Raw genomic sequence first — 11,731 nt, 5'->3', positions numbered from 1 at the left:
TAATGTGGTCTGCTGTTGGCATTTCCTTAACTGTTTTCTGAAAGGGTTTACTAAATTATCAACAATATCGATAACGGTTAACCAGTTCCTTATCACGATGATTCTTTTCAAAAAGCTCTTTCTTAAAAAAGAGGTTTTTAATCTAAAAACAGTACAAAACAACAAAATTTAAGAAAATTACAGCAAACTCTTGGAACACAGCCACAAAAGGTTTAAATAACCCTTAGTAACAACGCCAACTAATGCCAAGTGACGGAAACACGTAATGCTTTTATTTACACACATCACGTGTGTCAGGTCAGGTTTTGACGTTTTGAGTTGCAATGCAAAGTTTTCGACATTTTGTGTCAAAATCCAATTACGCCGAGTGCTGATGCGGTCGATCCCCGGGGTTCTACTGTACAATTTCAGAAACACTGGGGGACAGTTCTCTTCTGACACACAGGCACGTGGTGAGTGGGAAGCCACTCGATGGCCGTGAGTGTGCTCGGTTACCTTGCTTTGTGTGTAGTGCGATGTCGCTGCTGGCCATCACTCTGGCCCCTCAAGACTGCAGCTCTGAGTAGTTCTCCATGCAGAAAAAGGAGTGTCATGCGCTCTCCATTTGTAGATGCTTAGTGGGTCCCCAAAGGCCTGGGCTCCAGTGAGCTCTACTGTGGAGTGCAACAGGCATCTCAGTATGTAGTTGCTCTCAGGCCCTGGGAACTCAAGCAAGAATGCAAAGAGGGCTGAGCTAGGAGGAGGCAGTCTCAATGAATCTGCCTCTCCCCCAGCACACCCCCTAAATGCCCCCTACTCACCCACTAACCAGAATATTGTAACTGGGACAAAGCAAGCATGCCGAATGTTTCTTCCCGGAAGAGAAGTTCTCTCCCCAGAAGGTCATCAACCCCCAGATAAGTCCCTTCTATAAGGCAACGTCACCTTTCCAGAGGTGAGGCAGGCCTACTGGGAGCTGAAACAGTAGAGGACACAGCTGGGCTTCTTTGCCGGGAGGCTCCTGGCCCCCATAACTAACGGAGCATTTGCTATATTAAATTCAACCCTGAGCTGGTGCAAAACATTAAAATCCTTTTTCAAGAACTCTAACCTTTGGTAGTGAGCTAGGCCTTGTTTCTCCTTTGCATGCAATTAGCATGCAAGGCATTAGGCAATTTCGAAAGCCAAAACTTCAGATAAAATTATATAAACAACACTAACCTTACTTTGGCTTCAGAACGCTGAATAATATTTTTCTAGAGTCCACTGCTTTCTGCATAAGTGCTTCCTTGCATAAATGTTCTTAAGAATATTCGTTCATTTGGGTTCTAGCCAAGTACAAACCTGCTGCAAATGGACAAACCCTTCCGGAAAAACTGGTCCATGCCCCAGTATAGTCTATCGCATTTCAGGCGAGAGCATGCCCAAGCAGGTATGCTACCTGCTACCCAAGAGAGGAACTCGCAACCCTGGGGCCTGGAATATTGATCAGTGGCTTACTGCAAACTGAACCCTGAACTATGGCCACAGGGATTCCTCACCACAACCCACTGGTTTCACCAGACTTCTCAAGAATCCCTTGATCCAAGGACCCAATCAATCAATCAATCAATCAAGACCCTCCCACAACTACAGGAGAACAAGTCCTATCTTTGGCATATGTAGGGTGCAAGTGGTTTTTGAATGCATTACTATTGCTGATTTTTCCTTCAAGATGGAAATATCTTTAATGAGGGGGGGGGTTATAAAGTAGTGCACATGAACTCACTAACTCACTACCATCTTTTCGATACCAACTCATAGTGACTAATGGGACAGGGTAGAACTGTCGCTGCGAGTTTCTGAGACGGTAATTCTTTAAGGGAGTAGAAAGCCCTGACTCTCCCCTGTGGTTTCAGACTGTGGAGCTTGCAGTCAGCGGCCCAACATGTAGCCACTATGTAACCAGGTCTCCTTGTGCGCATCCGTTGTATTAAAAAGAAAAAGGTACCAAGTTCCAAAGAACTGGACTGTGAACCAAGGTCGGTGGTTCAAACACACCAGCTCCTCTCAGAGAGAGCAATGAGGCGGTCTGCCCTGGTTCCGCTTCAGAAAGTCTGGGTAACTGTTCCACTCTTGTCTGACAGGGTCAGTATGAGTGGAAACTGATTCCTCAGTGGTGGGTGACAATAACGCTTCTACGCATAGGTCACTGCTGCTAAGGTTTGGGTGTAGTCTTTTGTTTTACAGATTTCTATTAAAATCATTCTTCTAAAACTGCACGTTCACTTGCAACACAACCCAAAGTACTTATTTTCCAACTAGATATAATGTGATTTGCCCCAAATACTCTAGGACTGCTGTTGATAACATTACTTATAGGAGATCAAGCATGTGTAAGTAAAGCATTATAAAAACAAACCCATTCCCCACATAGGCTCACTTGGAATCAGAATCAGCTTGATGGAAGTGAATGAGCCAAACCTTCCGTTAAATCAAACTTGCTCTCTGCCACGGAGTCAATTCTGGCTCACAGGAACCCTAGAGGATAAGGTCGAACTGTGGCTATGCGTTTCCAAGACCGGGACTTCTTATGGGAGTAGAAAACCCTGTCTTTCTCTCAAGGAGCGACTGGTGGTTTCAAACCACTGACCTTGCAGAACATAGCCCAAAAAGTAACCACTACACCACCCAGGTGGTTTGGTCTATATCACAGACACACACACACCACCACCACCACCCCAGCACTGTGTTAGGGATCCGGTCTGAAACGGACATGGGAAAAGTGACAAAAATTCAAATGTTCACCAGGGTTCTTGGGCATTAGAAGGAGCCCTGCTTCTCAGTCACAAAGCTCATTTCCTGTGCCCGCGTGGTGACACCTGCAGGACAGACACAGTGTTCACCTCCGAGAGGTAGTGTCTGCCTCGATGTAGGGTTACATGTCCTGGAGTTTTGCCTCACTGGTTTTTTCACTCTTTATTTGCAGGTCGTGAAATCAAAGTTGTCCAAAGAATATCACCTTATTCAAATGAAACACTCAAGGAACCATATCGTGGGGAGATATTTCAGCATTCAGAACAGACTTCAGCATCTACAAGACTCTGTAGCAAATGTCTCCTCTCCGTACCACGTCAGAGGTCCGATTAATCAGGTTTATTCTGAGATCCTTCTCAGCAGGATGTGTGCGAGTGAACGGACCGTGTAGATGTGCCGGAGGAGGATTGAGCTGGGAGCTGGAGACAAGACGTCCAGCCAGACGCTGCTCTGGGAACCCCATCCTGGACAGACCATGTATTCCAGATCCACCTCACACCCTGTGCGCACCATCACACGCACGCACACACTCAAGTGCACTTTTTTCTTCCCATAGCTTTATAAGGTCAAGATATGGCCCTGAAAGCCCATTGGTTGCAGATGGAAAGACAGAGCTAGACAACGGTTACTTGAAGCTTAATTAAACCAAGACCACTGTGGGTCAGGTATGACTTTGTGACAGTCGAGAGAAATCGAGATACTTGAACTATGTGCCCAAACAAGGGCAATGATCTTGAGAGGATGTTCTGTCCTCCATACGTCCGATAACAGAGAAAGGAGGAAGCCATTACATTCCGTTTGCCGGTAGAGATTGCACTTGGGTCCCTCGTCAGCTGGAAATGTGGCCCTGACGATGGCTTTGGCTTTGTGAATCGAATGCTTATCAAAACCATTTTTCCCATGTTTTGTAAATAAGAGCACTGAAGGGGAAATAAAAGGGATGGTTCACAAGGAAATCCCAAGAGCTTCCACGAGAAAAGCAGAGAGTGAAATATTTTACCATTAAAACACCTTTGCACTCCTGCAATGTTTATAAACATTCCTTTCTGTCTGGCATAAGAAAGGGGTGGGTACCTGCATCTAGGTGGTTTAAATGAGTGATTTTAAAGCAAGGAACGAATGATACATTTCTCACATCTTGTCTGCTTGTTTCGCTGATGTTTTTACTTAAGAGATCTTTTGTTTGCTGTTACAACCTGTGTAAATTAAGATTACAATTATGTTTTATGTAAATATTTTGCAAAGGGCTTAGGTCTATTTCCCAGAAAGCATTTGTCCATGTTATAAATAGGCCTCTGTTACTAGTATCTGAATTTTTAGGCCCCTGAGCAATTCAAGCAGTGATATCTAATCCAAATTTAGAGTAGACATCGAATTATGTTTTAGTAAAGCTTAGCAAACCTAAAAAATACCTAATTTTGGTATTGAGAACTTTCTCTTCTATATTTTAAGTTCAAAATGGCAAATTTCCTTACTCTGTTTTAGCACCTGGTGAGGTAACACCTCACAGGTACAATGTTTTGTTTGTTTGTTTGAAGATAATTTTTAGTTGAGGGGGATATAGCTGAGAGCTAAAACTGCCAAATGTAAAAATACCTCCGTTCCATTGGGACTGTTGTTAGCTGCCATCAAACCCGTTCTGGCCCCTACCAACCTGTGCTGTGCCAATTCACCATGGTTCTTCTGTTGGAGGCCATTCTTGCAACCACGGAGTGGGTCCTTCTCATTGAGGGTCTCCCCCCTTTCCACTGACCTTCTACTGTGCCAAGCCCGATGTCCTTCTCCAGGGACAGGGCCCTCGGGATAACATGTCCAAAGACCATGAGACGAAGTCTCGCCACCCTTGCTTCCGTGTGGCATTCTGATTGCACTTCCTCCAAGAGAGACACATTTGTGCTTCGGGCAGTCCCAAACGATATTCAATACTCAAAGGCATCAACCTTCCTTTGGTCTTCTTTATTCGTTGTCTATCTTCCATAGACATATAAGATCATTGAAAATACCATGACTTGGGTAAAGTGCACGTTGGTTCTCAAAGTGACACCTTTGCTTCTGAAGCAGATTTACCCCGTGGCGCAGTAGGGTGCTGATGTCTTGAGCACGACCTTCATGGGTGTCGATTATGGATCCAAGTAAGATGGACCACTTGACCACTTCCATATTTTCTCCATTTGCCATGATACTACTACTGGTCCAGTTGTGAAAATTTTTGTGTTCTCTCTGGAGAGGCATAATCCACCCCGAAGGCTGTAGTCTTTGATCTTGGTCAGTCAGGGCTTCAAGTCCTGTTCAATTGTAGTAAGAAGCTTATGCCATCTACATATGGAAGATTATCGATGAGTCTTCCTCCAATCCTGAGGCCAACGTGGGTTATCCTGTTGATATTGGAAATACTCCAGTGGCATCATTGCAACACACAAGTCACCACATATGACAAATCCCCCTTGGACAATTCTATTACTATACAGAAAATAAAAGTATTTTGATTGATCAATTTCTTAGTATGAGTATCAACTTTTAAAAAATACTCTATTTTTATATATATTTTTATATGAAGACAAATGTGAATATATATTTAACTGTGTTAAGTTATATCTAAGCACAAATATCACTTGATGTAAACCATGCATAGTTGCCTTTTACAGATGATAGGTTTTTGTTTTGAAGAATGGTACTGAGTTAGCCAGAAATGGAAGATATTTCTTAGGATCTTCCATGATATGCAAGCATCATGTTTAGATTTTCAGTGATTTAAGGGAAAAATATGAGTTGTCAACTGATGCAGCACGTCCATGGTGTGTTTTAACGTCTGATATTCTCTGTAGCCGTATCACATGCAGTGGGTGTTTCTTGCCATTACCTCTTCAATCCAACTGTAAAGCTCTTCTGGCTGAGATTAGTCTGGTGTTTACCTCTTCAGTGTTGGAAAGATAGTAGATTGGGGAAATAATTGTAATAACATTATCAATAAACATCTTACTATTGTCCGTATTTACAGAGCATCTGCTATTTTCCTTTCTTCTGGCAGAACAGAGCCATACAAGCCAGGATCACTGGGCAGGGGTGTTACCATGTGGATTCTAGTGCTGGAGCATGCGTAAGTGGAATTTCCATGCTGGAGCATGCGTAAGTGGAATTTCCATCCAATCCTGCCGTTCTCTGAGTTTATGATCAGACCAACTCCCTGCTGCTCGATGGCCAATGTTTTTTAATATAGTATACTAAGTCTTTTGTTGTTGTTGTTTTAAGGGCACTTACAAGATGAGGATCATTTTAATTATTTGTAACTGAAGAAGTGATTTTTTATTTGGTGGAAAAGATACTATGTGCTTTAGCCAGTTCACAGATTGAGAAGAAAAGAAATGGAAGGGCGCATTTGACATTTCTAGATGTTAAAGTAAAGGGGCTGTAGTAGTATGGGGTAAAAATGGATTATTTTCCAATCTAAATGAAATTAAACTAAAGAAAATAGATTATTAAAATGTATGAATAACCGCATACACATTTCCAGGCATAATGTTGGCACATTGTGTCTCTATAAGTATGCATGCATATGCCTGGGGATGTGGGTGTGTCTGTCTGTTTTTAACGGTGCGGTACATTGTTTGCCAGATCGGCCATTCAAAACCACCAGCAGCTCTGCAGAAGATGAGCCTTTCTACACCCTGAAAGCGTTACCGTGTTGGAAACCCACAGGGTCAGTTCTTCCCCATCCTGTAGGCTCACTATGAGGTGTCATCAACTCAGTGACAGTGAGTTTGGCTACTTTTAGTCCCCCGGTTATTTGTGGTGCAGTGTATTACAGGTCAGACTTCTAACCACAAGGTCAGCAATTCAAAACCACTACTCACCTGGAGAGAGACGAGACTTTCTATTCCTATAAAGATTAACAGGCTCAGAAACCCACAGGGCAGTTCTACCTCATATTCTAGGTGCTCGATGGCAGGGAGAGCAGAGTTTGAGTAACCAGTTACAACACCGTGCAGCTACAAAATGTTAAGGATGCAACATGTTTTCTGTAACACTACGCTTCTTCTCTGGCAAGCGTCTCTCTCTCTCTGGTCCTCAGACTCTCAGCCACATGTTACAAAATTCCTCGAGTGCTGATAAATGCCCACAGGATACCCCCCAACTCTGTAAGTCAGCCAGCTGCCCGCAGGCCTTCAACTCGACTCTCTCCGTGGGCTCCAAAGCCTGCTGCTTTGTCTCATAGTCTCTGCTGTGGCTGCCACTCCTCCGTCTCAGACGTGGTCACTTGTGGCTCTGCTTTCCTGATGGTCACAGGGTTCTCCCTGCCTGCTTCTGAGACGGCTTACTTTCCACCCAGTGGAATGGTCACGCTGAACAAGCCCCCACATAAGAGTCCTCCCCACCTGACGTGCTCATTCTCACCCAGTCACTTGATGAGAGTTACAGACTATTGAATAAAAGGGTCATGTCAAGTCATCCAGCCATACCACAAAGGGTTCCTTAAATTGACCAAATGCTAAAACAACCATTAGTATCTAAGATTTCTCCCTGTGAAACGTTATCTTATAAACACAAGATAAATTTAAAAGGCATCCAAACCCCGTGGTCAAAATCATGCCTTGCAAATGAGAAAACTTCACTTTGAGTAAATTCCTAGGAGGTGATTATTTCCAAAATATGAATCCAGTACAAAACAATGCCACCGCAGAGGCTGCTATTGTGAATGAATCAAGGAGCAATTGCTCTGCAAATGCTACTGTCGTTGTATTGTTCTTCTCCCTTATTCCTTTTTCTGTGTACTTAAAGTTCAAGTGGTTTTGATTGCTCTTGGAAACGAAGGCACTTTGATGGATCGCTTGAGCTTAAGGGGATGATCCAGAAGTTGTCAGAAACCCCAAAGACCTTCTAAAGACCGCAGGATACTGCCAGCGCCTGAGAACAAGATTTTGTCCTTGGCACGGCTTCCAAGGTTCTATATGCCAAAGAGCCTTTTATCATATTTTTTATTGCTGCGGTGACTGCTATTATCAACTTCCATATTTCTTTTATGATTCATTCACTTGGGGTAGGGCACAGGCTTATTTTCTTTCTTTCTTTCTAATTGCCACGGACTGTGTAGTCCTCCTACAATGGCCCGCCATCTGTTTTCTTTGTGAGTGATAAAATAAATATCAAGAGTTTTGTTATATGGTTGTGTTCAACCTCGGTGCACTGTGCTTTGCCACACTCGATTCATGGTCAGCTTATGAATCCTGAAACGTATCGAGTACTTACCTGAAGTTCTGTTCGTCATGGAGTTGAGAATAATTACTTAAGCCCAACTAATAGTTAAAACATAATAACATTCACATTCAAGAACCCTACCACAGGATTCCTACAGGGCGGTCATATGGAGGTAGATTCGATTTTGAATTTGACATCGGCTGACTGGCACTTTCTACCCCAGTCTGTAGCACTCTCTGCAAAGAACTGTTTTCATTTAGGGTTTTAGTCTTTTTTCCAATCCTTTGTGGAACATATCTGGGGGAAAATATTGCATTGTAGATGAGGTTATGAATAGACATTTAATATCTCCGGCCAAGACATTTTCTTGGGAAATTTATGTGTAGCATCTTATTATCCAAAAAATCAATGCCTATGAAATCCATAACAATGTTTAGGTGTTTTTAAAGCAAAGTAGTTGTAATTGATTACTAGTACATCCACATTCAGATATAACACGGTTTCATATATATAAAATATATTCAATTAATTCTCAGCTAGGAGTGCCATCTTTCATGGTTGGCCATTGAAATGCAGCCTTGGGGGCTAGGCTCAAAGATGGAACAGGGTGGTGTGTATCTACTTATGCACTTGGTTGAGTGGTATTTTCATTTTGCGCTTTACACCAAAATTAGTTTCATGACACTAGCATTCCGAATTCTTTCCTCTCCAGCAAGTATGTTGAGTTTTAAAAAGGTACAAAATGCCAACATTGAAGCAAATGTAGTTTGGTTTAGTCAAAGGGTCTACCGCAATCAGAAAATGGTTGAAAGGGAAGTTACAGCACAGACATTTATTATAAGAGCAAAATTCTTATAATTCCCACACTGGGTTCTGGAGTAGGTAGACATTATGACCACACTCTCTTCAGATCCTAGACATTTTTTAACCTCTTCTTAACACCCAAGTCATTTTTCGAGGATCTCATTCCCAAAGACAAAGTAAATAATAATTTAAATTTTTTATTGGACTCAAGATTACACCCTAGATTAACCAATGAGCATCTGAATGTGGCTTTATTGATAACTTTTTCTTTATAATCCACAAAAATAAAATAAAATGTCCTCTAAGCATCAATATAGTATAGCCTTTGGAGAAGTTGAAGGAGTGACCTATCTTTTACTACCTTTATTATTCACCTGCAGAATTACTTGTCCATCCTGACAACCTCTGTGTGTCCTAACCCCCCAAAATGGAATTTATGCAGTATTTTCTGGTACATTTAACTTGTAATGCAAGCTACATTTACGAGCTTGATTCTAAGTTCTTGATTTAATTACACATGGCATAAAGCGCCTGTTTACAAGGGTATGCACGCTCCACTTTTACACTATCAAGAGTTTCTAAGCCTTTTGTTAAAAGTTGGAACTGTATGAATCTACCAGTTGCTCCTCAGGAAAAAGATGAAGCTGTCAGCTCCTGAAAGATTTGCAACTTGGCCAACTCTGGGAGCAATTCTATTCTGTCCTATTGGGTTGCTGTGAGTTAGAATTGACTCCAGGGCAGTGGGATGCTGTTGGTCTCTGTCATTCTGTTGTACATGGTGTGGTAGTTACATAATCTGGTGTCAATTTGGGACTTGATAGGATTAAGTGTGAAGGGGTGGAGTCTAGTCTGTCAATCAGAGCACAGCCAATCAGGCCTCTGTGTGGGCATGGCCTTCTCCTGAGAATTCTGGGAAATCCTTTTTTCCTCGTTGGAGGCGGGAGACACTTTCTCTCTCTACTTACTTCCTGTGAGACATCCCTGAGGAGAAGCCACCTGGACCCACCCTGATGCAGTCCTGGGAATTGGAGGAGCCACATGAAGACCCCTGCCAGCGCTGAGATGCTTACAGTGCCACCGGATCCAAAGACTTTCTACCCACTGGCCTGTGATTGCCCTGCACTCAGCATCATTGTGTGTGTTTCGTGAGTCTGAAGAGGACTTTATATATTGGTATAAGACATATAGACTAATATCAGACTTATGGGCTTGGACTGGACTGGGTTGGGATGCTTTCTTAATGCACAATTACCTTTTATATAAAACTCTGCTATACACATATGTGTCCCCATGACTTTGTTTCTCTAGTCTACCCCAAGCTAACACACATGGGGTCCCTATGAGTGGAGCCAACTCAATGACACCTAATGACAACGTGTCATTGATAAACTCACTGCCGCCCGGCTGATTCTGACTCTTAGAAACGCTTTAGGACAGGGTAGAACTGGTCCTGTGGGTTTCTGAGACTGTAACGCTTTATGGAAGTGGAAAGCCTTATCTTTGTCCCACATAGCCAACTGGTGGTTTCAATCTGCTGACCTTGCGGTGAGCAACAGGCCAACTTATATCCCACCACACCGGCAGGGCTCCTTCTGTCATTGACAGTGCATTCAACTATTTGCAGCCACTTCTACGTATACAATAGTGCTTGATCTACACCGAGAATAGTACGGAGGTAAGTTGCAGCATTGCGGTCGTAGCCTCTAAAATTGGTGGAGTCATCAGCTGGCGTGCATTTGGTCTTACCGTTTCTATCACATGTGCATCCCCACCGGGGAAAGCCTGGTGTCTGTTGGCACTTGCCTACAAAGAGTACCCATTTCAGCATTCACATTAGCTATGCAAAATCGATGGCATGGTTTTAAAAGGGTGTGGACACCATACTTACACAAGGTCTTCCTGCCAGGAGCAGAATGCAGTTTCCAAGGGCATGTTATTGGTAAACACCCCGAACTCTGTCTTGGCCACCTACCCCATCAATAAAGGGAAATCACCCATGAATTATTTATGGATCTTGAGATGAAGCTGATACAGATAGTGCATCTCGGGTTTGCATTTCCCAGCAGAATGGGCCAGCGTGTGGGAGATGGACCACAAGTGGTGTTTTGCTGTTTTCCCGGCTATTCCAAAGTCTGACTACTAAACTTCCTGGAGCAGGTTGCTCTTCCGGGGCAGTTCTCTTCCCTAAGTTGTGACAATAAATACCTCCCTCTGACCACTGAGCTTCGAATTGTTTTGCAGCCTCTGCAGACAAGCAAGCCAAAATAGTGTCTCTGGAAAAAATGGGTATCTAATAAGGGACTCAGAAAACAGGGGTTCTGGGTCATTTCCATAAAAAAACTCATACTCCGAAAAAAATACACACCAGTGGTAGGTGTACATAATAATCCTATATTCACAGTGCCCTTTGAAGATGCGCCGCCTGTCTTTGATTTATAGCAGTGCGTGCACCCTTTTGTAGAACAGGTTCTCTATCTCGGGTTGCAGGTCCAGGTGTTTGTCTGGACCTGCGGGGAATGTGGTCCGAGGCTTCTGCCAAGCAGTGGCAGAGATGGGAGGAATGTGCTAGGGGAAGTGTCTGCCAGATGTTTCCCTTGGGAGGTGACAAGGGGCCGATCTGCCAGAGGCTGACAGACTGAGGAGATGCTGGAACAGATTGGACGGCCATAGCACAAGGGCTCCACACACTGAAACTAGAAGGAGAGCCATAGAAAAGAGGAGGCAGATCTGAGCCCTCCGGGACATGAATGGAATGGGGCAACGACTCCGCCAATTCTGGGTGGAAACCTTGGGGAGGCATTCTTCCCTGTACTCCTCCTCTTCACCTCCTCCTCCGCCTCACATTTTCCCCCAGGCGCTCCGGAACATGCACGTATCCCAGCTGTCAGACGCTGAAATGGAAGAGGTGTAAGATGGCAGATCGAGATGATTGAATATTGGAAGATGTGCACCGTTGAGA

At 43.6% G+C, this 11,731-nt stretch overlaps 1 protein-coding gene across 1 annotated transcript in view; it reads left to right on the top strand.

The window, feature by feature from the left end:
• Window positions 1–4,568, top strand: part of CPED1 (cadherin like and PC-esterase domain containing 1) — a 337,576-nt gene extending 333,008 nt beyond the window's left edge. The window contains exon 26 of the mRNA XM_013005960.2: window positions 2,948–4,568. Within this exon, the coding sequence (XP_012861414.1) occupies window positions 2,948–3,166 (219 nt within the window). The 3' untranslated portion in view covers window positions 3,167–4,568. The remainder of the gene's footprint in view (window positions 1–2,947) is intronic.
• Window positions 4,569–11,731: the final 7,163 nt, after the last annotated feature.

This window comes from Echinops telfairi, unplaced genomic scaffold (assembly GCF_000313985.2).
Source record: "Echinops telfairi isolate 266 unplaced genomic scaffold, ASM31398v2 ScPeMD7_23;HRSCAF=83, whole genome shotgun sequence".
In the NCBI taxonomy this organism is placed as follows: domain Eukaryota; kingdom Metazoa; phylum Chordata; class Mammalia; order Afrosoricida; family Tenrecidae; genus Echinops; species Echinops telfairi.
Note: the sequence above shows the minus strand (reverse complement) of the source record. Positions and strands in the feature narration are given on the sequence as shown.